This window comes from Hypanus sabinus, chromosome X1 (assembly GCF_030144855.1).
Source record: "Hypanus sabinus isolate sHypSab1 chromosome X1, sHypSab1.hap1, whole genome shotgun sequence".
NCBI lineage: Eukaryota > Metazoa > Chordata > Chondrichthyes > Myliobatiformes > Dasyatidae > Hypanus > Hypanus sabinus.
The window spans coordinates 16,704,731-16,729,860 of NC_082738.1; the positions used below are offsets into that span (position 1 = coordinate 16,704,731).

General features: G+C 41.0%; 2 protein-coding genes across 3 annotated transcripts in view; one reads left to right on the top strand and one right to left on the bottom strand.

Moving 5' to 3' along the window:
- LOC132384642 (protein Wnt-6-like) lies at positions 1 to 24,660 on the bottom strand. 2 transcript variants are annotated; one of them, XM_059955955.1, is made up of 4 exons: positions 24,307 to 24,660; positions 11,917 to 12,134; positions 9,879 to 10,180; positions 1 to 1,085 (listed from the first exon to the last, which is right to left on the bottom strand). In XM_059955955.1, the coding sequence occupies exons 1-4, from the start codon at positions 24,465 to 24,467 to the stop codon at positions 624 to 626; spliced, it is 1,143 nt and encodes a 380-aa protein (XP_059811938.1). In that variant the 5' UTR covers positions 24,468 to 24,660; the 3' UTR covers positions 1 to 623. The 2 variants fall into 2 exon arrangements, with proteins under 2 accessions (XP_059811938.1, XP_059811939.1); XM_059955956.1 differs by lacking the exon at positions 24,307 to 24,660 and adding an exon at positions 12,716 to 12,855 and having other exon boundaries at positions 11 to 1,085.
- wnt1 (wingless-type MMTV integration site family, member 1) overlaps positions 13,397 to 25,130 on the top strand; it is a 30,958-nt gene continuing 19,224 nt past the window's right edge. The window contains exons 1-2 of the mRNA XM_059955957.1: positions 13,397 to 13,531; positions 16,328 to 16,414. Coding sequence (XP_059811940.1) covers positions 16,386 to 16,414 — 29 coding nt within the window. The 5' untranslated portion in view covers positions 13,397 to 13,531; positions 16,328 to 16,385. The remainder of the gene's footprint in view (positions 13,532 to 16,327; positions 16,415 to 25,130) is intronic.

Below are 25,130 nucleotides of genomic sequence, written 5' to 3' on the forward strand. Positions count from 1 at the left end.
AACACAGCAAACATGGATCGTTTCCATTCAATTTATTATGTAGTGTTTTCTATGGTTTTTGTAGAAATACTGGATGAATACAAAATGAATCAGTCGATCTAAAAAGTAAACTTTTATTTTAAATAACCCATGTTCTTACCTATCTCTATTTAGTTCGAACTCTACGAACACCATAAAGTCGTTTATCAAAGCTCATCTTCCTTTTAATAAGCCGGGGCAGCTAATAAGCCGGGGTAAAAACTTTCTGACATTTTATACCAATACAAAAATAATTCTATATGTGTTCAGGCAGAAATTATATGGGATAATCATCTTTTAGGCGTTTATAATTCCAAGCTCTGCGTGATAAACACCTCCCTCCCTCGCCCTGCCCCCCCCCCCTTTCCCATAGCAGGTCTGCAGCTTGATGAAGGCTCTGTTTATTGAGGAAACTTCACCACTACGGAGACGTTTCTCTTCAGATTCTTCGCGATACTCCAAACTTAGGGGAAAGTGATGAGCATCTCTCTCCTGTTGGGGTGGAGGAGCTTCTGCATTGAAGCTAGAATTTTCTGTAAAGTTGTAACATCCTCTTCATATCCAATAGGTTATCTTTGGTTAATGACGTTGGGGTTGCAGCTCGGCTAAACGCAGACACTGAGTTCCTTTCTGACTGTGCATTGTTTGCACTGGACCACACAACACCACTGGAAACGACACTTGCAGTTCTCCTGGAAGCTTACCATCTCTTTTCGGTGTCCCCGGCCACAACAGAGCAAGTCACAGCCACTAAAGTCCAGCGCTGTCCCGTTACATACTCTGCCCCTTGTCCCTGGGACGCCAGTGCGCCTGTTGGGCAAACAGAAATCGGGGGACTCTGCGGAGTAAACCAGGTCTTCTTTGTCCGGCTGTTTGATGTTGTGGCCGACCGGGATCAGGGTCTTTCCGTCGTTGCCGCCCATCACCTTGAAGGCCCCATTGAAGCGTTCGAAGAGGCGGTCACCGACCTCGCGGAAATGGGGCATTTTCTTCCAGCAAGTTTTGACTGCACAGGAGCCAGATAAGCCGTGACATTTACACTCAGTCCGCATATAGTTCTTAATCATCTGAAATTAAACAAGGAAGTGCAGAAACAGATAAATTAAATATGAAACGACATTCTTCAACACAGGAATATTTTACAACACGTAACACATAAAAGGGCAGTATGGATTTCTTTCTGCCAGCAATGAAGATCTTTTGACGTTCATTTGCTGCTGTGATTAGGAAATTCGGCAACCAATTTGTGCATTGCAAGTTCTCACGAGCAGCCAGGTAATATGTAAGGTACCGCAAATGCTCGACACCTGAGGTTTAAGTATCGGACTTCTCTGCTCTTTCTAAAATAGCGTCATCAGAACTTTTACATCCGCCTGAGAGGGCGAATGGGACCTCGGTTTAACACCTCCTACCGTGCGGCACTTGCTCTGCACCGCGCCGAAGCGCCGCCCCGATGCTTGCGCTCAGTTCTCCGCAGCGGGAGCTCCAACTTACGTCATTGGCTCCAAGTCGTTTCCAGATGTTCTGGAAGGGACGTGAACGGTGCTTCATAAATGCAAGGCTTTGAATTATTTCACTGACGCTAATTAAAACAATTGTATTTAACCATTTGTATGTTAATCTGTGCAAGATCTTGATTTTATGAATCCGGAAATGCATTGGGACTGTAATGTTTTAGCAATAGTCAATAATGGCCAATGTATGAACCTCTGGAAGAGTGAGGGAGGACTTGATTGAGACATACTAGATCCTGAAGGGTCTTGGCAGGGAGGTGGAAGAGGGTTTCCTCTGCTGGGAAAATCTAGGAATAGAGGTCCCTGTTTAAAAATCGTTCACTTAAGAGAAAAAAATGGCGACTTTTGTTTCTGAGGGTCTATTTTTGTGGTAGTACTATAAACTTTGTAGATTGTTGTTAAACGAGGGGTGAAAGGTTACCGGAGATAGGCGGGGTGCGGAATTGTGTACACAAGGGCGAATCGCATACGGATGGAACTGAAAGATTTACAGAGGGAGAGGTTCTTATGTTCACAATCCATTGGGTTACATCCAGCACAGAGGGAGACCCAGTGTCTCTGGTCCACTCTATGCTCCACTCTAACTAACCATCTTGCTACCTGATACTACGTTGTAAGTCAATACACTTCGCGTTTTTTAAAAAACTTAAGTGTCTTAAAGGGTGTATCCCGTTTGCTAAATTAATGATCTGTGTGTCTCTTGGCTCACACTGAGCTTTTTTTTTGCCACTGAGACAGCAAAGTTATCTTAATAAATATTCCCGTTCGGTATCAGTTGATGAAGGGTGCAACGTTAGAACCTGCCTCACTCGGGCGTCAGGAGCTGGATGTGCGTTTCTGAGTGATCTCACTTGGCTACGGCAAGAGTCAGCACTATAGCATCTTCCTTCCAGGAGCGAATAATCGGCAGTCCAGGGCCTCTAAAACATTTGTAGATGTGGAAACTAGTTCAGGCATCCATGTTCTCATAACGGCAAAATCGCAGGAATATCCACTCAGTAGCCTCGTCATTATGTACCCCCTGTACCTGATAAAGTGGCCACTGAGTGTATGTTCGTAGTTTTCGGCTGCTGTAGCCCATCCAGTTCAACTTCAAGGTCTGACATGCTGTGAGTTCAGAGATGCTGTTCTGCACACCGCTATTGTAACGCGGAGTTATTTGAGTTACTGTCGCCTTCCTGTCAGATTAAACCAGTCTGGCTATTCTCCTCTGACCTCTCTTATTAACAAGGTGTTTTCGCCAACAGAACTGCCGTTCAGTGGATTTTTTTTTGTGTCTTTCGCAACATTTTCTGTAAACTGTAGAGACTGCTGTGCATGAAATTGCCGATAATTGCCGATAAGACTTTTGCACAGTTCTGTATTTGTCAACGTGGAGAGGAGAGCAGGTTTGTAAATCTGGTGGGAGCAAATGATGTTGGGAGTGGGGAATGGAGCGCCGTGGGAGGGGTGTGGGACAGGCGGCGGAGAAGGAGTGCCAAGGGTGGTGTGTGATTGACACAGGTGCAGACACACCCATCCCTGAGGCACCAGGCAAGGTCATTTGATTCCAAACAACTTGTTTATTGATCATTACAAAATGTCTCTCTGGTGCTTCCCACTCCCTCCTCTCTCCCTTCCCCTTTTCCTAATCATGATTCCCCTCTCCCTTCTTCTTCCCACTCTCAGTCCACAACAGAGAACCATATCAGAATCAGGTTTATCATCATTCAAATATGTCATGAAATTTGTTTTTATTTTGTGGCAGCAGTACGGTGCAGTGCATAAAATTACTACAGTACTGTGCAAAAGCCTTAGCCACCCTAGCGATATACATATGTGCCTAAAACTTTTGCACAGTACTGGACACTTTCCATTTGCCTGCACTGAACCCAAATCACTGTATTCTTTCCTATCCAAGTACCTATTGAACTATCTTTGAAATGTTGTGATTCCATCTGCCTTCACTAACACCTCTGGCAGCTCAATCCAGATAACCCCTGTACTCTGTGTGAAAAAAAATGTACCCATCAGATCTCCTTTAACCTTAGACCTATGCTCTTTAGTTCTAGACTCCCTTGCCCTAGGGAAAAAGACTGTCCTATCTATACCCCTCATAATATTATAAACCTCTATAACATCACCCCTCAGCCTACTATGTTCATTGATGATTGGTGTAAAGCCAGTGGTGCTGCTACAATATCTCTACTTGTAAGGATGATATATAAAAAAGAATAGGGCTATGGAAAGGGGCATGATGAGCCCTGCCAAATTATTCATCAGTTCAACTTGTAATTCTTCCAAAGTCTAATTCTATATTTTTAAAGCAGAAGTGTAATTACAGTCTAATAAATATAATTTATAGCATAAATATATCACTTTAAAATTGAATCAAATTATGTTAAGTTTATTTCCTACAATTCTGACTGTAGTTCAAAAATACATCTTTGGCTACAAAATCCATTACAATATTCTACGAAAAAATATTGGAAATGTTCCATAATATGACTGAGTTCTAATTAAATGATACATACTTAAGGAATGTTTATGTGTCTAAAAATATTTTATGTTCTAAAATAATGTGGTCCAAAAGATGGCATCTGGACGATCAAAGTGAACATGATTGTATATTGGAATATAACGTGTTCATTATTTTAGAAAAACTGTTTTAAAAGGTAGTGCTAAGGTTTTAAGATACAATTTACTTGTGTAAAGATGCATTTGGAAGAATTATTTATTATGCATTTAAAATTGTGCCCTTTAAGAACACATTCATAAAATTAATAGCTACTTGTTTTAAAATGTGTTTGTCTTCTAAAATAATGGTTTCCAAAAATATATTTAAAATTTCACTCAAAGTTTCAAACAAAGGAAATCTTCACTACCATTGTTAGAATGTTGTTACACATTGCAGCCACAGGAATTCTTACCCCCACATGAGCTGACTACCTTAACAACCACAAACTTACAGTTGACAGCAAAGGACTGCTCTGGATAATCAGCACAGTGCAGGGAATCAACTCTTTTTGAAGTCCAGCACTACAAATATTTATATCAAATTACGTTACCTGTATTTAGTAATCTAGGGAATCATAAATTCTCTCTGTTGGCTCTTTCTGCCGACATGGGCACTGACCTGAGACAATGAAGTTTCTGTGTCCCAATCTACATACTGGGCCCATCAGTAACTTCAATCTATCCCTCAATTGTTCCTTTTTAGTTCAGTTATGCATTTTGCAATGAGATTGCTTCCATCTGCTATAGCTATAATTGGATTTTGCTTCATTAAATATTTACTTAATTAAAGCATTTCAATTTGATTTGAATGGGTAAACAGCTTAACTATTAAGTATGTTGTAGATATTCCAGACATCATTTGGGAACATATATTTATCAGGATTCTGTATACTGAGTAGTTCTCCAAAAGTACAAGTTAAATTGTAAATTGGTCTTAGAAAAACAATTTTAAGCTAGTCCTTTTTACCATAAATTTATCATCTCACAGCGATAACTGTTTCATATGCCTCTGTTTAATTAGCATAATTTATTATCTTAATAAATTTTACTTTAAAAATCTATTTTTATGCCTTCTTTTGTTTATCGGCCATCAGCATTCATAAACGGAATACAACAAACACTACCCCTGCTAGTATAAGAGGGGAAAGATACAGAATATACAGTAGGCACATCATTATAGTTTTTCATGCTGGATGTTAAATGTTTTCTGGCCAGAGTGAAGAAAGGGGTATTTAATGAGGAAGGTAGCACCAACACAGTTCTTTCTATTGGCATTAATTGAGAAGCTAACTAATTTCTAATTAGTAGTTTATCCATTGAAAGATCATTAAAACAAATGTCATTTGAAAACAGTCATCTCACATCCACTGCCTTGAAACAAATAAGCACGTTAATTCCCTGATATGTTTCAATTCTGGACCATTATGAATGAAACTGAGTTGACTTTGCACAATTAAGAGCACCATTCATCCCTATTCTTGAGAATGGACTCTAGCTATATGAGAAGGAATTGACTAGTACAGTTACTGGGATTGCTGTCCTTGCATGTTCGGGGAATCTAACAAATAAAGAGACATTTAAGATATGATAGCTTTCTCTTTCTCTCCCAAACTGCACAATTATAACTTTGTTCTTAGTCTACAAGATGAAATTAGTTTCTGACAGCTCCGTATGATAAGATTGACCCAATGTCACCACAGTATTGAGTGGTTTATTACTTTAGATTTGGTGAGTTCTACCACAGATATTCAGAGATAACTTTTATAACTGGAATAACACATTAATGAATATTTAATGGAAGTACAAAACTTGATTTAAATCAGTTCTATATTGAATATGAATAGAATGGCAATTCTTAAAGGCTTATCACAGGCAGCTATTAAAATACTGGAGGTCACTGTTCCTCTAAGAATGTTTGGCATTGAGTCAGGTATTAGCATTAGGGAAGTATGCAGACTAAATAATCAAAGGCTGTCCATTAAACTGAGGCTTTATAAGACCTTGGTTAGACTGCACATGGAGTATTGTGAGCAGTTTTGGGCCCCTTATGTAAGAAAGAATATGCTGGCATTGAAGAGGGTCCAGAGGAGGTTCATGAGAATAATCCTGAGAATGAAAGGGTTAATGTATGAGGTGCATTTGATGGCTCTGAGCCTGTATTTGCTAGAGTTTAGAAGAATTGGGGAGGGGAGGAATTTCATTGAAACCTATTGAATGTCGAATGCCCCAGATAGAGTGGCTGTGGAGAGGATGTTTCCTACAGTGGGGGATTCTCTGACCAGGGCACATCCTCAGAATAGAGGGATGTCCTTTTAGAACAGAGATGAGGAAGAATTTCTTTAGCCAAAGGGTAGTGAATCTGTGGAATTAATTGCCACAGGCGGTTGTGGAGGCCAAGTCACTGGGTTTTCTTAGAGCAGAGGTTGATAGGTTCTTGATTAGTAAGGGTGTCAAAGTTACGGGGAAAAGGTGGGAAAATGGGGTTGAGAGGGATAATAAATTCTCAATAATGGAATGGCAGAGCAGACTTGTTGAGCCAAAAGGCCCAATTCTGCTCCTATATCTATTTAAAATTTAGTTAAAATTTGGTCTGATGCTCTTGATTATGGACATAAAATGCCATCTACAGCAAATAAATATTTATATATTTTACCCAATTCCAAAACTTTGCTTTTTTTAAAATCATACGTGTTATGCTGAAAAGAAAACCTGTAATTTAGTGGAAACAGAGCTGTAGGGATAATCAGCAAAGGATCATTTTGCTTAGGGTGGTACCACGGATCAATGCAACACTGTTTGCCCATTGCTAGCTGCCATAATGTGTATTACAATTAAACAGACCTGTAAAGTCTCCAATAAAAGAAAATCTGCAGATGCTGGAAATCCAAGTAACACACACAAAATGCTGGAGGAACTCAGCAGGCCAGGCAGCATCTATGGAAAAAAGTACAAAATGTCCTGCTGAAGGGTTACAGCCCGAAGCGTTGACTGTACTTTTTTCCACATATGTTGCCTGGCCTGCTGAGTTCCTCCAGCATTTTGTACGTTATAAAGTCTCCGGCTTTTTTTTTTGGAAAATAGTAATGTTACTCACCTGTTTAGCCCACCAAAATAAATCCTGTATGCGTACCAATAGTTTGTACGTGATCCACTGGTTAAGCACCCTTCCGCTTTGGATCATATTGGTGTGGCTAAGCATTTAAACGATCAATTTGCAATATATTATTTACTACTTGGGTCCAGATCAATATATTCAACAGAATTGTTGTTATGCTATATTGAAAAAAAATTAGATTTAACATGGCAAAGTATGTGAACATACACAAGGATTTCATGTTTTGACAAAGTGAGATTGTATGAATGTATTTAAGTTTGAAAGAAGATCAAAATCGATGAGAAACTTGGAACTGCACTGTATTAGAGCATTCCCTTTCTGCTAATGGAAAATGTGTTCCAGTACAGTGCAGCCTGTGGATTAAAAACTCTTTTGTGTGGCAGCTGCTTGGGTTTCTAAGTGGAATTAATTTTGAGAGTCTCAACTGGTCTCCAAACACCACTAAGTTGACAGCTACAAACAAAAAGAGCATAATGATGCCTTCTGAAAGGAATAGCAATGTTACCCATGACAGTACTGACCTGGTCAGGGGTGCAGCAGAAGAGCTGTGGAATCCATAACAATAAAATCCTTCATCTTGACAACTACATTTATCAAAAGATATGGTTTTCATATAGGGATGTAACATCTGTGGGAAGGGACTGGTTATCTCATATCTAAATTAGTTTTGGACCATAACAATCCATTGGAATCTCTCCCAATCCTTAATCTCTGTACTATTATTTTGTGCATACTGATAGATTATTTCAATGCTATTAATTCTCTCTTATTGTTGTATTTAATATAATTATCTTGCACCATGCAAGTTACAAATTGTGGTATAGATCAATAATACTTATTGATACTTCCAGAATTCAAACTGTACAATCAGTATCTATCATGCAACTAGCAAATTCAGTTTACATGAATTTCAAGCTCTGGCTAGTAATATATAATTACATATAAATGCAGCCACTGTATATACTGCAGTGTACATTTAGATAAACATGTTGCAATTCTCATAAACCCTTGGGAATTAAACAGGTCAGGCTGTCAGATGAGAAACTATTTTGTGAAATTGCTGGGTGGGACTACTGCAAATTGCTCAAAGCAGAGACCATTTTAATAGATGCTTTTAAGATTGAGAGATTTTGATAGGGTAAACAATGGGAGGCAGGTCACATGTTCGAAGAGTCAGTGACCAATTAATTTAGGATTATTAATAATGGAGTTAGGAGAAATTTACACAGAGTCACAACATGAAATGTTTTGCCACAGAGGGTATTTGATGCAGAGATAATTATATCTTTGCGGGGAAGTTAGATCTGTACTTAAAACAAAAAAAAAGGTGCAAAGCTATGGGAGAGAGAACAATATTGGAATTTTGCTTGAATTTTAGTTAAGCATGGAGATATGCAGACATGACAGGCAGGGGAGTCTCCTTGTGTTATGTAAGGCGCTATAGTCCTTTGAGGGCAAAAGGCAAGGCACATTGCTATTCACTTAATAATACAATTCTTTCTGGCAAAGGGGTTATATAGAATCTAAAAGCTTGAAAGAAGCTCAGTTTTTTCATACATTTTTTTCACATGATGTGGGTGTAATTGGCTAGCCCAACATTTATGCTCATTCCTGTTTGCCTCTCAAGTCAGCCACATTGATATGAGTCTGGAGTTGGCCAAATTAGGCAAGCTTTATTAGATTTCTTTCAGTGATCAACAATCTCGTCATTTCCTGGTCACCATTACAGATGGGTCTTATTCCATTTTATTCTGATTCCAGATTATTGAATTGGCTGAATTCCTCAGATTCTATAATATTTGAACTCATGCCTTTAAGTCATTATGTCAGGCTTCAGGATTACTAAAAGTAAAAAAAAACTGCAGATACTAGAATTCTGAAATAAACATTTAAAACACCAATAACACTCAGCAGGTCACCTGTTAACTCTGTGCTTTTCTCTCTCCACAGATGCTGCCTGACCTGCTGAGTATTCTCTTTTGTTTCAGATTTCCCACAGTTGCTGAGAATAGTATCTCACTGCTCAGCATTTTTCTGGCTCTCCCCTGTTCTCATCCACTTCCTATTTACATCTCCCCCAGTCAGATAAACCTTCAGCACCCTCTCTCAGCCAGCGCCATTTGTGACATTCTTTCTCTCTTGGTCTCCATGCTACCACGGCCATTTCCCTTCTTCTCTCTACACACCACTCCTCTCTCTGCAACAAAAACAAAACGTTCGTTCCCCACCTTTACCTTGTTCACCTGAAAACCTTCAATCGAACCCTTCTTTCTCTCCTCACAGTTGCTGCTGGGTAAGTAAACATTGAATTGCTTGTACAGCACCTTAACCACTGTACCCCATAGTAACTGTTAAAACAAACTTTGGTATCTTACCACTCAGTAAATGCCGGAAACTAAATGTGAATATGAAGGGGGTGTAGATACTATTTAACCAAATCAGTAACCAGCTAGCCAAAATGAAAAAAAAAATGCGGATACAACAGTAAGGATCAATATTGGCGGAAGTTGGAATGCTGGAAGCAGAAAATGACGGTATCTACCGAGTGTGTGTGTGAGAGAGTTTTCAAGCATTTAATTTGTGATGACCTGCCTTCAGAACTGTGGCTGTTAGCATTAGATGTCTAACCGGCGAACGGCCCCACGAAGTATCCGACTGCCGCTCTGGTAGCGGTGATGAGAATCTAATTTTAAACATATGCAGAAGATTACAGATAATTCTAGACCTCAACCTACCAGCCGGCCTGCCTCGTTATTATGCAGGTCTATCAAGGACTTGATGTCACTTTGACCTTTTCTCTTCCTAGCGTCCATGAACTGTTTGGACTTAGCATAACCGAACTCCACGTTGTCTCCACATCCGCTCCATTGCCAAGGGTTCGCGTCCCTGGACGGTCCGAGAGCTGGAGCCATTGCAGCCCGGCTCAGATCGTTCTCACAGCCGCACTGAAGCAGCTCTCCCCTGCTGCATGCCTGAGTCACAGCGTACACAACACCAGCGGAGGTGATAGAGTAAACGAAGGCCGTCTCCCTGATGTCTGCAAAATGGGAAGGAAGGGGGTCAGTATTGCGAAACGGTGTTAATGCTTGTTAACACACGTGACATCGTTGTGCATCTAATTATTTTCACACGCATAAAGTTACTTCTCATATTCTACATACAGGCATACGATTCAGCCCAAATGATTAGTTTATATGCTGCAGAGGCTACACCCAAATCCCCCAAACCATAAACTCCTCACCATTACCTTCTATAATTTTATCTCTCTTCCCCTTAAACCCACTGTGGTAAGGAGTTTGCATTCTAACTACACTCCCTGTAAAGAAACATCTCAATTCTTGCCATCACCTTGTTTATCCCCATTGTAGTTTTTTAAAAAATATACGTAGGAAATGCTAAAGATTTTTCCTAAATTTTCGTCGTGTCTTTTTTTTGCTGTTCAAACTAATTTTTTTCTGTTTGTAATGTAGTTAAATTGATGGGGAAATGATTCCGGTTTAACCCTTTGCAGTAGAAGTAAAAAACATCCGACCATCAGTAGGAACACAAGCTTGGTGTTGATAAGCCATTAGCTGAAGCACAAGAATGGATTGTGAGCCGGCCTCGGCACAATTGACCGCACTCTATTTCTTGGTCGGATAACCTTGGGTTCAAAGCTCGCTCTAAGTTCTGGACAGACAATGAGAGGATACCGCGCTGTCGGAGAACAGTGTTTTCGACGAGAGTTCAAGCTAATGCACTATCTAATGTGAACATGAACGGTCCCTCAGGACTAGTCCCACTAATTCTACTAATTTTTTCATTGGTGCTTGTGGAACTTTCCTGTGCGTAAACCGGCTCCCGTGTTTTCTCCCTTACAACAGTGACCATCATTTTTCATTGGCCGTAAAGTGTCTAGGGATGATTTTTTGAAGCGATAAAATCCAAACCCTTTCCTCCTATGTTGTAAATCACACCTAGAAATTTAAATACTATCGGTTTCTTGTTTATAAAATAAAGAGCGCGCGAAAGCCATATCAGAGCAAAAAAAAGAATATCCTGCCCCTCTCGCCATACGGCTCCCAAGCCTTCCTTGATATGTCTGTCTGTCCGTCTCGGTCCGTCTGTTGCTCGATCTTTTGTCCAGTCTGGACTAATTTCTTATTTAGTTCAGGGTTCCACCTACTGATCTACCTGTGTGACAGTCTGCCCCTCTCTCTCCCCCCCTCTCTCTCCTCTCTCTCTCTCCCTCTCTCTCCCCCCCCCCCTCTCTCTCTCTCTCTCTCTCTCTCCCTTTCTCTCTCTCTCTCTCTCTCTCCCTCTCTCTCTCTCTCTCTGTCCCTTCCACCCCTGGCTTGTTAGCATTCCGTTGGCCCCGGAATTGCCCCTCTCACTGTTGCTGGGTGTCCTCACACTTGTTTCGGCGCCTCCGGGTAACATTCACACGCAGAAAGGCTTGACCCCTACTTCTTCCCTTCGGGCTTGACATTCTGGTCATTTTTCGCCTGCGACCCTTGTCTCGGCTCATACAAACAGTTAGTATCTCCTGTCGCATCTTCAAACCCACGACGAACTTCAAATACTTTAACTCGTTTTTAAATACATTCGTTCGAGTAACGCTTGGAGAAAGAATGGAATCGCCAGCACCGCCACCCCAAACACACACACACACACACACACACACACACACACACACACACACACACACACACACACACACACACACACACACACACTCACACTCACACACACACACACACACACACACACACACACACCAAGTCTCTACCCTACCTTGTTGAAGAAGTTTCCCGAAGTATTTGTGGATAGTGCAGTTCCATCTGCGGAATCGGAACTGGTACTGACACTCCCTGATCCCGTGCCGGACTCCCTTCGCCACCTCGCCCACGATCTCTGGTTCGGTTTGACACAGCTCGGCTTGCTTACCAGCCAAGCGCTTTGTTTTCCTGCAGATACTGTTGGGGTCCATCACCAGTGGGCTCCCCACGGCCCTGCAACGCGATATTTAAAGCAAAAGCCCATCGGGCAAGAATAAAAGTTACTCCATCCCAGTAAACCCCTAGTACACCTTGTACCCTTCTGGCTTCAGTCCCCCTGACCGGCTTTTGGTACAGTCAGACTGAACGGCGATTGGACCCAATACTGCTGAACTGAAATAACATTAAAGTCTTACTTGAAACGGAAGATACGCGTAGATGTGATGCTGCAGCCAGCCAATGTAAAATCAGCCTAGAGCTCTAAATCCTATTAAATAAGGTTAGTGGCATTTTCGTGAGTGGTTTCTTTGATTGAGTTTTGTCTGAGTCCGTTCAAGGTAACTCTGGGATAATCCCAGCTGCAGGTGCCTTTGTATAGATACCGGGGAAGGGTTGTCAGCGCAGAGATCTCACGCACTGAATCCCTCTACCTGGCGTGTTCGCGTCTCACTCTCTCAAGAAATCTTTTCCACAATTTTCCACCCACAGAGATCAAATATCAACCCCTCACCCCCACCCCACTACCACCCAAACATTCCCTTTTCATCCAGTAATGAGGCAACCGAAATAGCACAAAGTAACACTAACCGACTTACCACCAAAGACTGATGATATTCGCTGGACATAAAAGAAAGAAGAAAAATCCCAGCTGAGCTCCCGCAAAAGGCACCATCTCCACGCACTCTCCGTCTAACACTGAATCCAGAAACTAGGGCCTCCAACCTTCTCCCTCCTTCGTCTCTCCTATTTCCAAACTCGCTCTCTCTCTTTCTCTCGAGCACACGCACAGACACACACACAAACACATAGCTGTCGTTCCGCTCTGGTCACTCGTGGGCCCGTCTCCGGCAGTGGGAGGTGGGATTTATTTTCTCTCTCTCTCTCTCTTCCCCTCCCTTTCTCCCTCCCTCCCTCTCTTCTCTCTCTGTTTCACTTTCTCTGTCTCTATCTGTTTCTCGCCCTCCTTTTCCCTTTCTCTGTCTCTTTCTTTCGCTCGTTCTCTTTTTCTCCTCTCCCTGTCTCCCTCTCCCCCTACGTCGCTCTTTCCCTCTCTCTCCTCTCTTACCCTCTCCTTTCTCCGCTTCTCTCTCTCCTATTTCTCTTTGTCTTTCTCCGTCAGCTTCTCTGCGTCTTTCTCTATCTCACTTGCCCTCTCTCTTCTCTGATTGCTCTGTCTGCCTGTCTGTCTCTCCTCTCCTCTCTCTCTCTCCTTCCCTCACTCAATGTCTACCCCCCCCCCCCACTCCCTCGATAGGGCAGACGAAGGTCAGGTCCGTGTCACAAAAGCTCCCCGGTACTCGTTCAGCCCCATCCTCTCGGGCTGTCGACCAGAACTAATACAGGGGTCCAATCACCAGTTGGTATGCTTGCACTGCGAGTGGACCATGAAACGGAGACAATGAAGATTAGAGGTAACAGCGTCGAGGCTTGGATTCCAGAGAGCTGGAAGTGAAGCGTTTACTAGAAAAGTCTGACGCGGGGCAAGGGTTTCGATACCGGGGGAAGAGGATCAGGACTGGGAGATGGAGGTGCCAAGATCTGCACCTCTAACCCTCCCCCACCCGCACACATATACTATTTACATAGATGATACGCATGTGCTATATATGCAGCCATTAGAAATACATCTTGTATCCGTAAAAATCGGACGCTAAACACATTACACACGCAGACATTGCGCACAATACGCTCATACATATTTACTGATATACGCGCGTTACATTCACTATGCACACAATATACACACATTTCACACACGTTATACACGAATACATGCAGAAACATTATATACAAACACGATACAAACATTGTATACTCACATTATTTATACGTATATGTTGCATACACAGTAAAACACATATACGTACGTACTTTTCAAAAATAAAAAAAATCATATAGAAGCTGAAGGGAAGCTTCTAAAATGTTGTAAGGATTGATAGAGTGGAGAGGTTTCGAGAAAATTCACTCTGAAGGTGATCTCAACGGAAGACCATCGTTGTAAGACGGCTACCAGGAAACTCAATGGGCGATAGCGAGTACCCTGTCCAGAGGGTAATGAGAATACAGAGCTTGTTTATCGCAGAGTGTGGTAAAGATACGCTTAAAAGAAAGTTAGCAAGAAGTTGAAGAGAATGGAAGATGATGAGTGAAGGAGGTTCCAGCTGAGCATAAATATACTGAGCGGGCTGAATGGCCTATTTCTATGCGGAGGACGAGCAGAGTATTGAACTTGATATTGATAGACTACAGGGATGAGATTGAGTGAGATACTGAGTGTGGGGAGACAGTGGGGTGTGTTGAAGGAAGGGTGTGGAGTAGGCACCGTAGAATAACTCACATTATGAAAATACATATGGAACAGTCTTAGGCACTATATATAGCTCAGGAGCTAAGGCTTTTGCACAGTACTGTAGTAATTTTATGTACTGCACCGTACTGCTGCCAGAAAAAAAATTTCATGACACACGTGAGTGATGATAAACCTGATTCTGATGTGGGTCTCTATTGTAGACCGAGAGTGGGAAGGGGGCGGAGAGAGGAACCATGGTTTGAAAAAGTGGTGTGGAGAGGGTAGAGAGCGGGAACCACCAGAGAGACATTCTGTAGACAAAGGTGTACCAGTGTTGGTTTGATCCAAGGATAATTTACATCTCCCCTTTTCGCATCCCGACTTCAAGTAACCTTTGTCGATTGAGAATGAGATAAAATAATGAAGACAGACAGCAAAGACTGAAAATTAATACCAGCACCTCCTCTTCACTTTACGTTATAATAGTAGAACACAAACCTTGTCAAAAAGAGATATACACATACGTCTACACAAATAGCAAGAATTGGCTAACATACATAGATAAAAATCAACGGATCAGAAAATCACTTATAGACAAAGCCTTTCTACCCCAACACATATGATACATACACATGTATATTATTTCGTTTACATATAACGTATTTAGCGTCCACATATGTCTTTAAATAGTAAATACAATGCTCACCCAGTATATACAATATACCAAGCATATTTTCTCTTTCCAGTTGATTTCACTTAACCATGGGAGAAGTGAAAGATTGTTAACTTGAATGCGAACTAGTTTTCTTAAATGGATAGACTCGATTTATAAAGTGAAAACAACACATTCAACTAAAAATGTTAATTCAAATGTAATTTCACGAGTTATGCAATTTCACATCTGAATTTAATTCCACTCATATTTAAGACCGCTTTAAAACAAAATTGAGCCCTGGATCTTTAAAGGCCGAGGCATTACAAAGGGGTCCCTAAATGGATTGCATGGTAATCCGTTTATTTGCATGATTGAGCCGGGGGAAACTGTCGAGCCCTTTCAGGTTGCTGTTGATAAATAAAGCGCCGAGAAAGAGATTCAGCGACTCCCTTCCCAAGCAATAATTTTAAATTCCTTATTCCAGTTCAATTCCATCCATGCATCCACGCACAATCGTTAAACTGGGGGAAAGGTCCTGCTTGTTGGCTTGAACATCATCTCCCCAAACCCTCTCGCTTGTTTTGATCGTAAACAAACCCTATCTGTCAATGGCTCCCGTGGAGGTTGGGAGGACACAATCCAGGATATTTGTAAGGACACTGACGTTAAGAACGAATGCTTAGCAGGAAATGCGATAACAAACGAAATTTACAAGAAAGTAACTTTGTGCCTCTCAGTCTCAATGTGTAATGAAGCCAGAACCAACCAGTCAAATTGTAACTGAAGGCCAGCAAGTGCAAGTCATGTCACAAACCACCTTTGCGCAACACAAGACGAATTTCCATTGAAAATTCAACAGAATAGCCCGCCCATGGCAAGGTTGCTCACTGATGTCAGAAATACTCAATACATTACCAAAATATATTTTCAACATCGTATCAGGCACGTAAACATGATGAAAGTACCTTTACACCCGGGGCATAAATACCCTATCTCTAGGCAGTATTACAATGCGCCAACAAAGCACAATCCCCCTATCTTGTCGCCGACGTTAAAATGCTCCACTTCCCACAGTATTTTGTTACTTATCAGTTATTTTACTTAAATCTACATTTAAAGGCCCTGGTAGTTCAATACGCAGTGTAGACAGCGAGGGAAGTTTTGAATATAAAGTCACATAAATGTTTCCTTAATTTTATGCACATTTTGTCTCAAGTCATAAATGAAAATATCTTGATAAATAATCTTTATTCCCTGTACTAGGACATTCTGACTGTCAGCTGCAAGATGGGGATTTTCTTTAATTACACGTCAGACAGCGATGTCAACTAACGGTGCGACGAAAGCAAGGTGCATGAAAAATCGCTGCTCTGGAGTCAGGAGCGTTACTGCGAAAGTAGCTTACCATTGTTGCCGATAAAACAATAATTCGCTAATATAGCTTCAAAAGGTCTTGCTGAAATGCTTGTCTATAAATGATTAACTCATCTTGCAAAAGGACGTTCTAAATTAGTTGTCAGATAAGATATTATCCTCAACGATTTCATGTGTTGCCTCTAAACAATTCATTCCTGATGGCTGACAATATTCAAGAAGCCTCACAAGAATTATAATAGCACAGTTATAAAAATCACTTTAAAAATATGTATGCGATGAATCTTGAATGTGCTATCATTGTATTTTTCATTTGCAGTGGCAATTAAGTCGAAACAAGTTGCTTGCCAAGCTCCCAGTTAATTAGGCAACTAGTGAGTGCAGGTTAACTGAAGTTACCGTCAACTGGCTCAGAATTTGTGGAGCCCGGGAGTATAACTACGTGGATTTGGCTCAAGCCAGCGGTTTATAACACGGGGCGCAGTGCCTGATGAGTACAGTGCCAAAGAATATGGACTTTAGAGAATAAAAGACTTTGGCGAGATAGTAGAAAGGTTAGGTTTTTATTTAAAGCACACTAGGGATAAAAACCTGTTTAGTTTTTATTAGTGTATTAATATGATGGGAGGCTGAGATCCTGCTGGTTATGTTGCTATGTTCTCTCTTCACTTAAAAGTGGTTTACTCGGAATTATAAAGCATTATGTGTGCTTAACTAAAACTGATAAGTTGAAACTAAACCTTTAATCAGAGAAACCATAAATAGCCGATTGATGACTTCACAAATGAGTAAACAGATAGATAGAATTTGATGGGTCTGGCTGGACAGATGATGTACTGTTTGTGGAAGCTAATGGAAATAATTGAGATTCATGGTGAGCACAACTGCAATCAGTGTTTGCAAGAGCATGAGGAACTTTAGCTCAGTTGATGAGCTGGAGCCCAAGGTTCAGACACAGTGATGGATCAAGGTTACTTCTGTCCATGAAGCAGTGAGCAGAGCTAACTCATGCTTTCTACCTTCACAATTTTCTTTGTTGAGTCAGGAGTAACATGTGTGTGACTAAGAGTGAGGCGAGTACGAGGCAGTACTGGAGGAGGATACTGACCACAGTACTGTGGTTTGGGATGCGTTCAGATTATGAGAATGCAAATAAATTTAAGAGAGATCGTAGGCAGTACATTAGGTAGCGTTCTCTGCATCAGGAGTGTGAGCCCAGTGCCAGGGATGAGCTTGTGGCTGGAGAGGAACTGCGGAAGGGGAAAAATCCTATGGCCTGGGTCCACGTGGGAACCAATAACATGTGATAGGATTAAGAAGGTATTTCTGCTGATGGAATATGAACAAGTAGGGTCCAAAACAAATAAAGCAGAGCCACAAAAGTAATAAATGTTGGTCTACTACATGGGAACACAAGCAAATTGGCATTGAGTCAACAAAATAAGAGAACTGAATGAAGGACTCGAAGATTGGTGCAGGAAGAAAGGGTTTCAATTCATGAGGCACTTGCAGGAGTCCTGAAGAAAAAAGGAGCTGTTCTGTTGAGATTGCAGTCACTTAGATTGTGCTGGGACTAGTGTCCTAATGAATCAAATAACTGGGGATATTGATAAGGCTTTTAAGCCAAAAGTGCATGAGTGTATGTGTGCATGTGTGTGTCTTGGACAGGGGGCTTGAGCTGTTTCAGGTTGGAGTAAGTTAGAAAAATGAAAGAGAAATGTCAAGGTGATAACACGAAATTGTGAAATGGGTAATGATAACCAGGCTGCCAAGAATGAATAGAACATGCAAACATAGGAGTTTATCAGAGTCAGAGTAGGAAGAATGATAAAAAGACAAACTGAAGGTTCTTTACCTGAATGACTGCAGCCTTTGAGACAAAGTAGGTGAGTTACTGACAAAATAGAAATATGTGAGTATAATCTAACATGGGTTTGAAATGGAACATTCCTGGATACTTTTAGAAGAGGCAAGCAGTGTGGGAAAAGAGGAGATGTAGCCTTGATAAACAAGGATGGGATAAAGCCAATAAAGAGCAAGGATCATAGTTCAGAAAATAAAGTAATATCAGTTTGGGTGGAGCTAAGATCAAGGGACGAAAAACATCAATGGAAGTTACTGACGGAACCCCAAACAATAGTGGTAAAGTAAGAGATAATATGAATCAGAAACTTAGAGACACATTTTAACAAGTTTAAACAATGATCATAAACTGGGAAAACCAAATCACCAGTTATCGTGTGGGCAAAGAATTGAGGGACTGAGAACAAGATTGTTTTCTGGACCATCATGTTAAGGAACAACTAGGGAACAGGATAGATTAGAATGTGCATTGTGCAATGATAATGAATAGCAAGAGTTAATTATTTATGTTCATTTAGGGACCTCGAGGGAACTGCAATCATAATATGAAAATTTTGTGCATGAAGATCAAAAGGGATTTGGTTCAATATGAAGCCATGAGACCTGAGGTAGTGATGATAAGTTGGGATGTTATATTAAAAAGTGTGACAGTAGGCAATCAGTGGATTAAATTTAAAAATTAATACATGGTCTACAACAAATATATTTCCCCTTAAGGCACAAAAAAAAGGACAAGCAGTCCAAACATAGTTATCAAGAGAAATTAAAGATAGTTTTAGATTTTGGAAAAGCCTTATAATGTCAAAAAGAGCAGTAAACATAAGGACTAGGAATACAACAAAATTCAGAAAATGATAACCAAGAAGTTAATAAAGGAAGAGAAAGCAAAATATGAGAGTAATTAGCAAAAACCAGACATCAAGAAATATTATAAAAGATTAGCAAGTATTAATGAGAATCCCTTACATTCTGAGACAGGAGAAATCATACTGTAGAATAAGAAATGGTAAGGAAATTGAGCAAACATTTTGTGCCTTACTTCATGACAGAGGCACAAAAGAACTTCCCGGAAAATTCAGAGAACAATATCTGGAGAGAGGAAGAGGCTGAAAGTCAATAACTTTTATTAAAAAGCACTAGAGAAGTTAGCAAGACTGACGGCCAATGAACCCTCAGGACCAGATGATCTGTATTCCAAGGTTTTGAAAGAGATACTTGGAGTGAAATCAAGATTCACCCGATGTATTCCTGGAATTGGGGGCCAGGGTTGTGGGAGGGGGATCGTGCAATGAGAAGGAACTAAATAGACTGGATGAAAAGTTCCCAGAATCTAACATAATAAGAGGTGACATGTTCGATTCTTAAGGAGCTTGACATGGTATATGCAAGAATGATGGTCCCTGGTTAGGGTATCTAGAACCAAAGGTCACAGATTCAGACCAAGGTTTCAGCTCATCAAGACTGAGGTGAGGAGGAATTTCTGCACCTAGAGGGCAGTGAATCTTTGGAATTTTTTACCCAAAGGGGCTGTGAGGCTTTGCTGCTGAGTATATTCCATGCAATTCAATATATTGTTGAATATTAAGGGATACTGGCTTTTTCAAGAAAGTGCTGCTGATAAACACTAGCCATGATCTGTTGAATGATGGAGCAGCCACTTTTTTCTTTTGCTTCTCATTCTGCTTCATCTCCCCTCACAAGCCCACCATCCCAGGAATAGCCCCATGTCTGGGAAAGAGCACTGGGCTTCATCTACAGGGATTTCTGTGCAAGGGACAAAGCACAGGATTTCTCCTGTCACCCACTGACTGTTGTTTAAAATCAGTGCTGCATACAGAAGGATGCACGAGGATTTTATCTAGAAATAGAAAGCAGCATTATTTTTTGTCTATAAAACCATAAGCAGAATTAGGCCATATGTCCCATCAAAACTGCTCCTTCATTTGACTATGGCTGATTTATTTATTTATTGAGATACAGCACTTAGCGCTACATTGCACAGCAACCTACTAATTTAACCTTAACCTAATCACAGGACAAGTTGCAATGACCAATTAACCTACCAACTGGCAGGTCTTTGGGCAGTAGGAGAAAACCGGAACACCCAATGGAATCCAACGTGGTCACGGGGAGAACGTACAAACTCCTTATAGACAGTGGCGGGAAAATTTTCCCTCTCACCATCTTCTTCTGCCTTCTCCCTGTAATCTTTGAAGCCCTGACTAATCATGAACCTATCAACCTCTGCTTTAAATATACTCAATGACTTGGCCTCCACAGCCGTCTGTGGCAATGAATTCCACACATTTACCACCCTCTGGCTGAAGAACTTCCATCTCATCTCTGTTCTAAAGGGACATCTTTCTATTCTGAGGCTGTGGCCTCTGGTCCTAGGCTCTCCCACCATAGGAAACATCCTCTCTACATCCACTCAATCTAGGCCTATCAATATTTAATAGGTTTCGATGAGGTCTTCTAAACTCCAGTGAGTACAGGCCCAGAGCTATCAAATGCTCCTCAAATATTAATCCTTTCATTCCTGAGTTCATTCCCATAAAACTCCTTTGGACTCTCTCCAATGCCAGCACATCCTTCCTTAGACATGGGGTCCAAAACTGCTCACAATACCACACACAGAAGAAATCTTTAGTTATCATCCATAAACAGTGATGTATACAGAAAAAAATGCTGAGTTATATCTAAAAGCAGGACCATGTACCAAAGTAAGGTTTAACCCATAAACAGTATTGTATACAGAAGGTACAGGATTTCACCTGGAAACAACTGTATAGTGAAGGAAGCACTGTATTTCAACTAGAATCACCTGTATACAGGAGGAACCATTGCTTTTCATTTACAGGTGGAATTGATGCATATCATACATAAACAGTACTACATACTGGAAGTAACAAAATTTCACTGATCATAGATGAGATAGCCCTGGATTTCATTTCTACACCAAAACAAAGAATTCCAGATGCATTCAGTGGGTCAAGCAACATCAGTGAAGAGAGAAAAGAGAGTTATCTTTGGTCAAGGACATTTTTTTAGAAAACAAAGTGAGAAAGCAAGTGTGTTAAGTTTCAGAGAGGGGAGGGGGTAGACAGGACAGAGGGGTGTCTGTGATAGGATGCAGACTAAAGTTGTCTTTAAAAGCTTCCCTTGTGGGGCATATAAGAAAACAAATTACAACAAAAGTACACCCACATCTGTGAAGGGAAGGGTGAGGTGGGGTGGAGGGAGAGGTTACCTGTAGATGTAGAGTTCAATGTTATGTCTGAAGAGCTTCAACCAACCTTTATAGTAAATGGAGCTGTTCTTCCTGGAGGTACATTGGGCATCATCAGAGCAAGGAAGCAGCTGGAAGATGAAGAAGTCCGAGTGGGAATTGGATAAAAATTTTAAATTTCAGGTACCTGGAATCTCAGTGACACCCAGTCTAGAGGTGGATGCTGACTGAATACACTATATTGAAAAAGTGCAAATGAATCACTGTTTCATCTGGAAGTAAAGATTGGGTCATTGGATAGTAGGAAGAGAAGAGGTAAAATGGCCAATGTTGCAACTCCTGGAGTAGATGGGAAGGTACCAAGAAGAGTGCAGTGGGTGAAGGTGGGAGAACAGAGCAGGTAGTCACAGATGTAACAGTCCTAGGAATGCTGAAAGGGATGTGCAGGATTGGAATTCTGTTGAAGAGGATAACCCATTGATTGTGGAGGCTGGTGGAGTGGAAGATAAGAAAGAGGGTGTCCCTGTTCTAACTCAGAGGCGATGAGTCTGAGAGTGGAGAAGAAATGCCTGAATGTCCTGCCAACTATAGTGAAAGAGAAGCCACAGTCAGGGGAAAAGAAAGTCATATTAAAGGCACTGAGAAACAAATGGTAAAAGGTGTGAAGGTGTGAAATGTAAATCAGAACTGCTGCTGAGACAAGAAAGCAAATGGCCAGCAGATCAGGCACTGTCCATGAAGAGAGAACTGAGTGAATGATCAAGCTAATTATACCATAAACAGCAAAGTACATTGTCTGAATGTGTTGAATTTGATGTTGTCCTGCAGTCTAAAACATATCCATTCAGAAGATGAGATGCATCTTTGGGCCTCATTATTTTTGAGCATCTTTGGGCCTCTGCAAGAGGCCAGAGTGGCATGGGTGGTAAAGAGAGACGACCAAAAACTTGATGTCCCCCCCCCCCCCCATGACTGAATGAAGGTACTCTGCAAAGCACTCACCCAGTCTGCATTTTGATTTTTCCAATGAAGAGGAATTATACCCCAATTTCAGTTTTAAGTATTCCTTTCACATGATGTGGACTGATTGGGAAAACTAAAACTGAGTTCTCAAGGTCTGTTTCATAGTGAAAGATGGTGAGGGCAACAATTTTCTATTTACAGTATTCATCAGAATTTTCTAGTCAGGCCACTTACATATTGTCTGATGCAAGTGTTTTGACATTATCATCCCTATTTATTGCATCTTAATGTGCTGAGGCAGGAAGTTATATTTCATCTTCAGAGGCTTGATCAGGGATCAGGAAAATCAGAATCCAATTTGTTCACCTGTTGCTTGGTGGCATTCTCATTAGTTCTGATCGGGCAATGGTAAATTTACCCATTTTGAAACTGAAAAGTCTATCCAATGACTCCAGTGATTTAAACCAGTATAGGAGTTAGTGTCAGATCCAAAACACAAGTTTATATTTTGGGGCTGATTTGGGGTTTGAATTAAGTATTGTACACACAATGTAGGTAGAGAATAGGATCTGTAGAATAGATTTAAACTGTCTTTCTTACATGGGGCAAAATCACTTCAGATTGAGAAGGGAACTTACTTTCAAAACAGGCACGCGTGGCAATGAATATTGTGGTGTTAGCACATGGACTTTCAATTCATGAAACTCCTTGGATATAGATCTTCAGCAGAAGTCATGATATTCTGACCTTTGCCTGGGAATGTTCTGCCTCCTAAAACTCCATACTAATCACCATGATAGCCAATGAACAATGTTAACTGATAGGAACCAAAGCAGATTCATTCTTATCCCCAGTTATACAAGAAGCTAATCCGGCCATTTGATAGCACATAGTTTTCAATTAGTTCTAAATATTTCAATACATATTACCTTTTTGAAACTGATACCAACTTTCCGAAAGAAGTAAGCTCACTCTGGTAATAAATACACAGTTAGCAGACTTTGAATTAGTTGCTTACATTATCTATGTCACTTAACAACTGTACTTGTCAGCATTGTAGTCTATTTATCTCCATCATTCTAGGTCAGTAAAAGCCACACTCTTATCTATTATGCACAGAAAAATATATGTTTGACATTTCCTCTTTTGATGCATTAGGGACTTTTGAGTCCCTTTTCATATTTTCTGCGACTGGGGTTACAGGCATTTATTGCCCTTGAGAAGGTGGGGGTGAGCTGCCTCCTTGAATCACCACAGTTCTTCTGGTGAAGGTGCTCCCATAACACTGTTGGGGAGGAAGATATATTTACAAATCAGAGTAGTGTATGACTTGGAGGAGGGTCTGCAGGATGGGATGTTCTCTTGTGCCGACCTCCCCTAGGGTTTCTTGACAATGGATGTAGCCCAGGCATTTTGTAGATAGCAGGCACTGCATCTGTCAAGCACTCATCCATACAAGTGCAAAGTATTCCATAACATTCTTCATCATTGCCAGTATGGAAACATGCCCTGAAAGCCCAATGAGTCCACACTGACCATTAAACAACTGTCTATGTAAATCATACTTTTCACCTCCTGTCCTTATCAACTCCCCTACAGCAGCCAATTAACCCACAAACTGGCACATCCCTGGGATGTGAGAGGAAACTGGAGGACAGGGAGAAACAACTACAGTCATAGCCGAAACATGCAGGCTCCACATAGACATTACGGAAGGTCAGGACAGAAATCTGGAGCTGTGAAGCAGCATCTCTACTAGCTGCCCACTTAGTAGGGTGAAAAAGTTTAGGGTGTCAGGAGATAAGTCACTCACCGTATGAGACCTGGCCTCCATTTTTCTGTGATTGGACCAGTTGAGTTTCCAGTCAATGGCAATCCCCTGGACGCTGATGGTGATAGACTTGTCAATGGGTGGGTGAACCCTATCTTTTTGGAGAAGATGATTCCATGACACCTATATAGTGAAAATGCCATTTATCATTTAACACTCTAAAGTAATTTCTGTATGGGAAAAGTTAACTTGAAATCTGGTGCAAGACTTAATTATGTAGAACTAATAACAATAAATGCTGGAAATACTAGGCATCAAGGGCAGCATCTGTGAAAAGAGAACAGAGTTAATGTTTCAGGACAATGACCTTGCAACATTTCCATCTATTTTTTTGCGTTTTATGTCCATTCCTTAGCATCTGCTTTCTGAATTTTCCTTCTCTATCACAGTTTCTCTGTTACCTAGACACTTTGATCAAGCATGTTGTCAATTCTAAGCTCCATATGAGCAAGACAACAGTCAATCGTTTCTCATTACAGGTACACCAGTGTCAATTGCTAATGAACCTTTTGCAAAACTAGACACAGCAGTCATCAGAAGTCACAAAGAAGACACAAAAATCAACTCCAAGAGTCAGGTCAAGCAAAACACAATCAACTGCCCCCAGCTGACAGCATCAATCCCAAATCATTGACTCTTCCGTTTTAATTGAATTATTTACTTCTGCTACAAGTATTTACTGCTTTGATTGTCTGAGTACGTTTTGCAGTGAGAATGATGTTTTGCATAACGTGAAAGTGTTTTGCCAGCTGTGTCGACTGCTTTGAGAATGTGGCTACTGTTTTAACCGGCGTGGTTAAGCGACT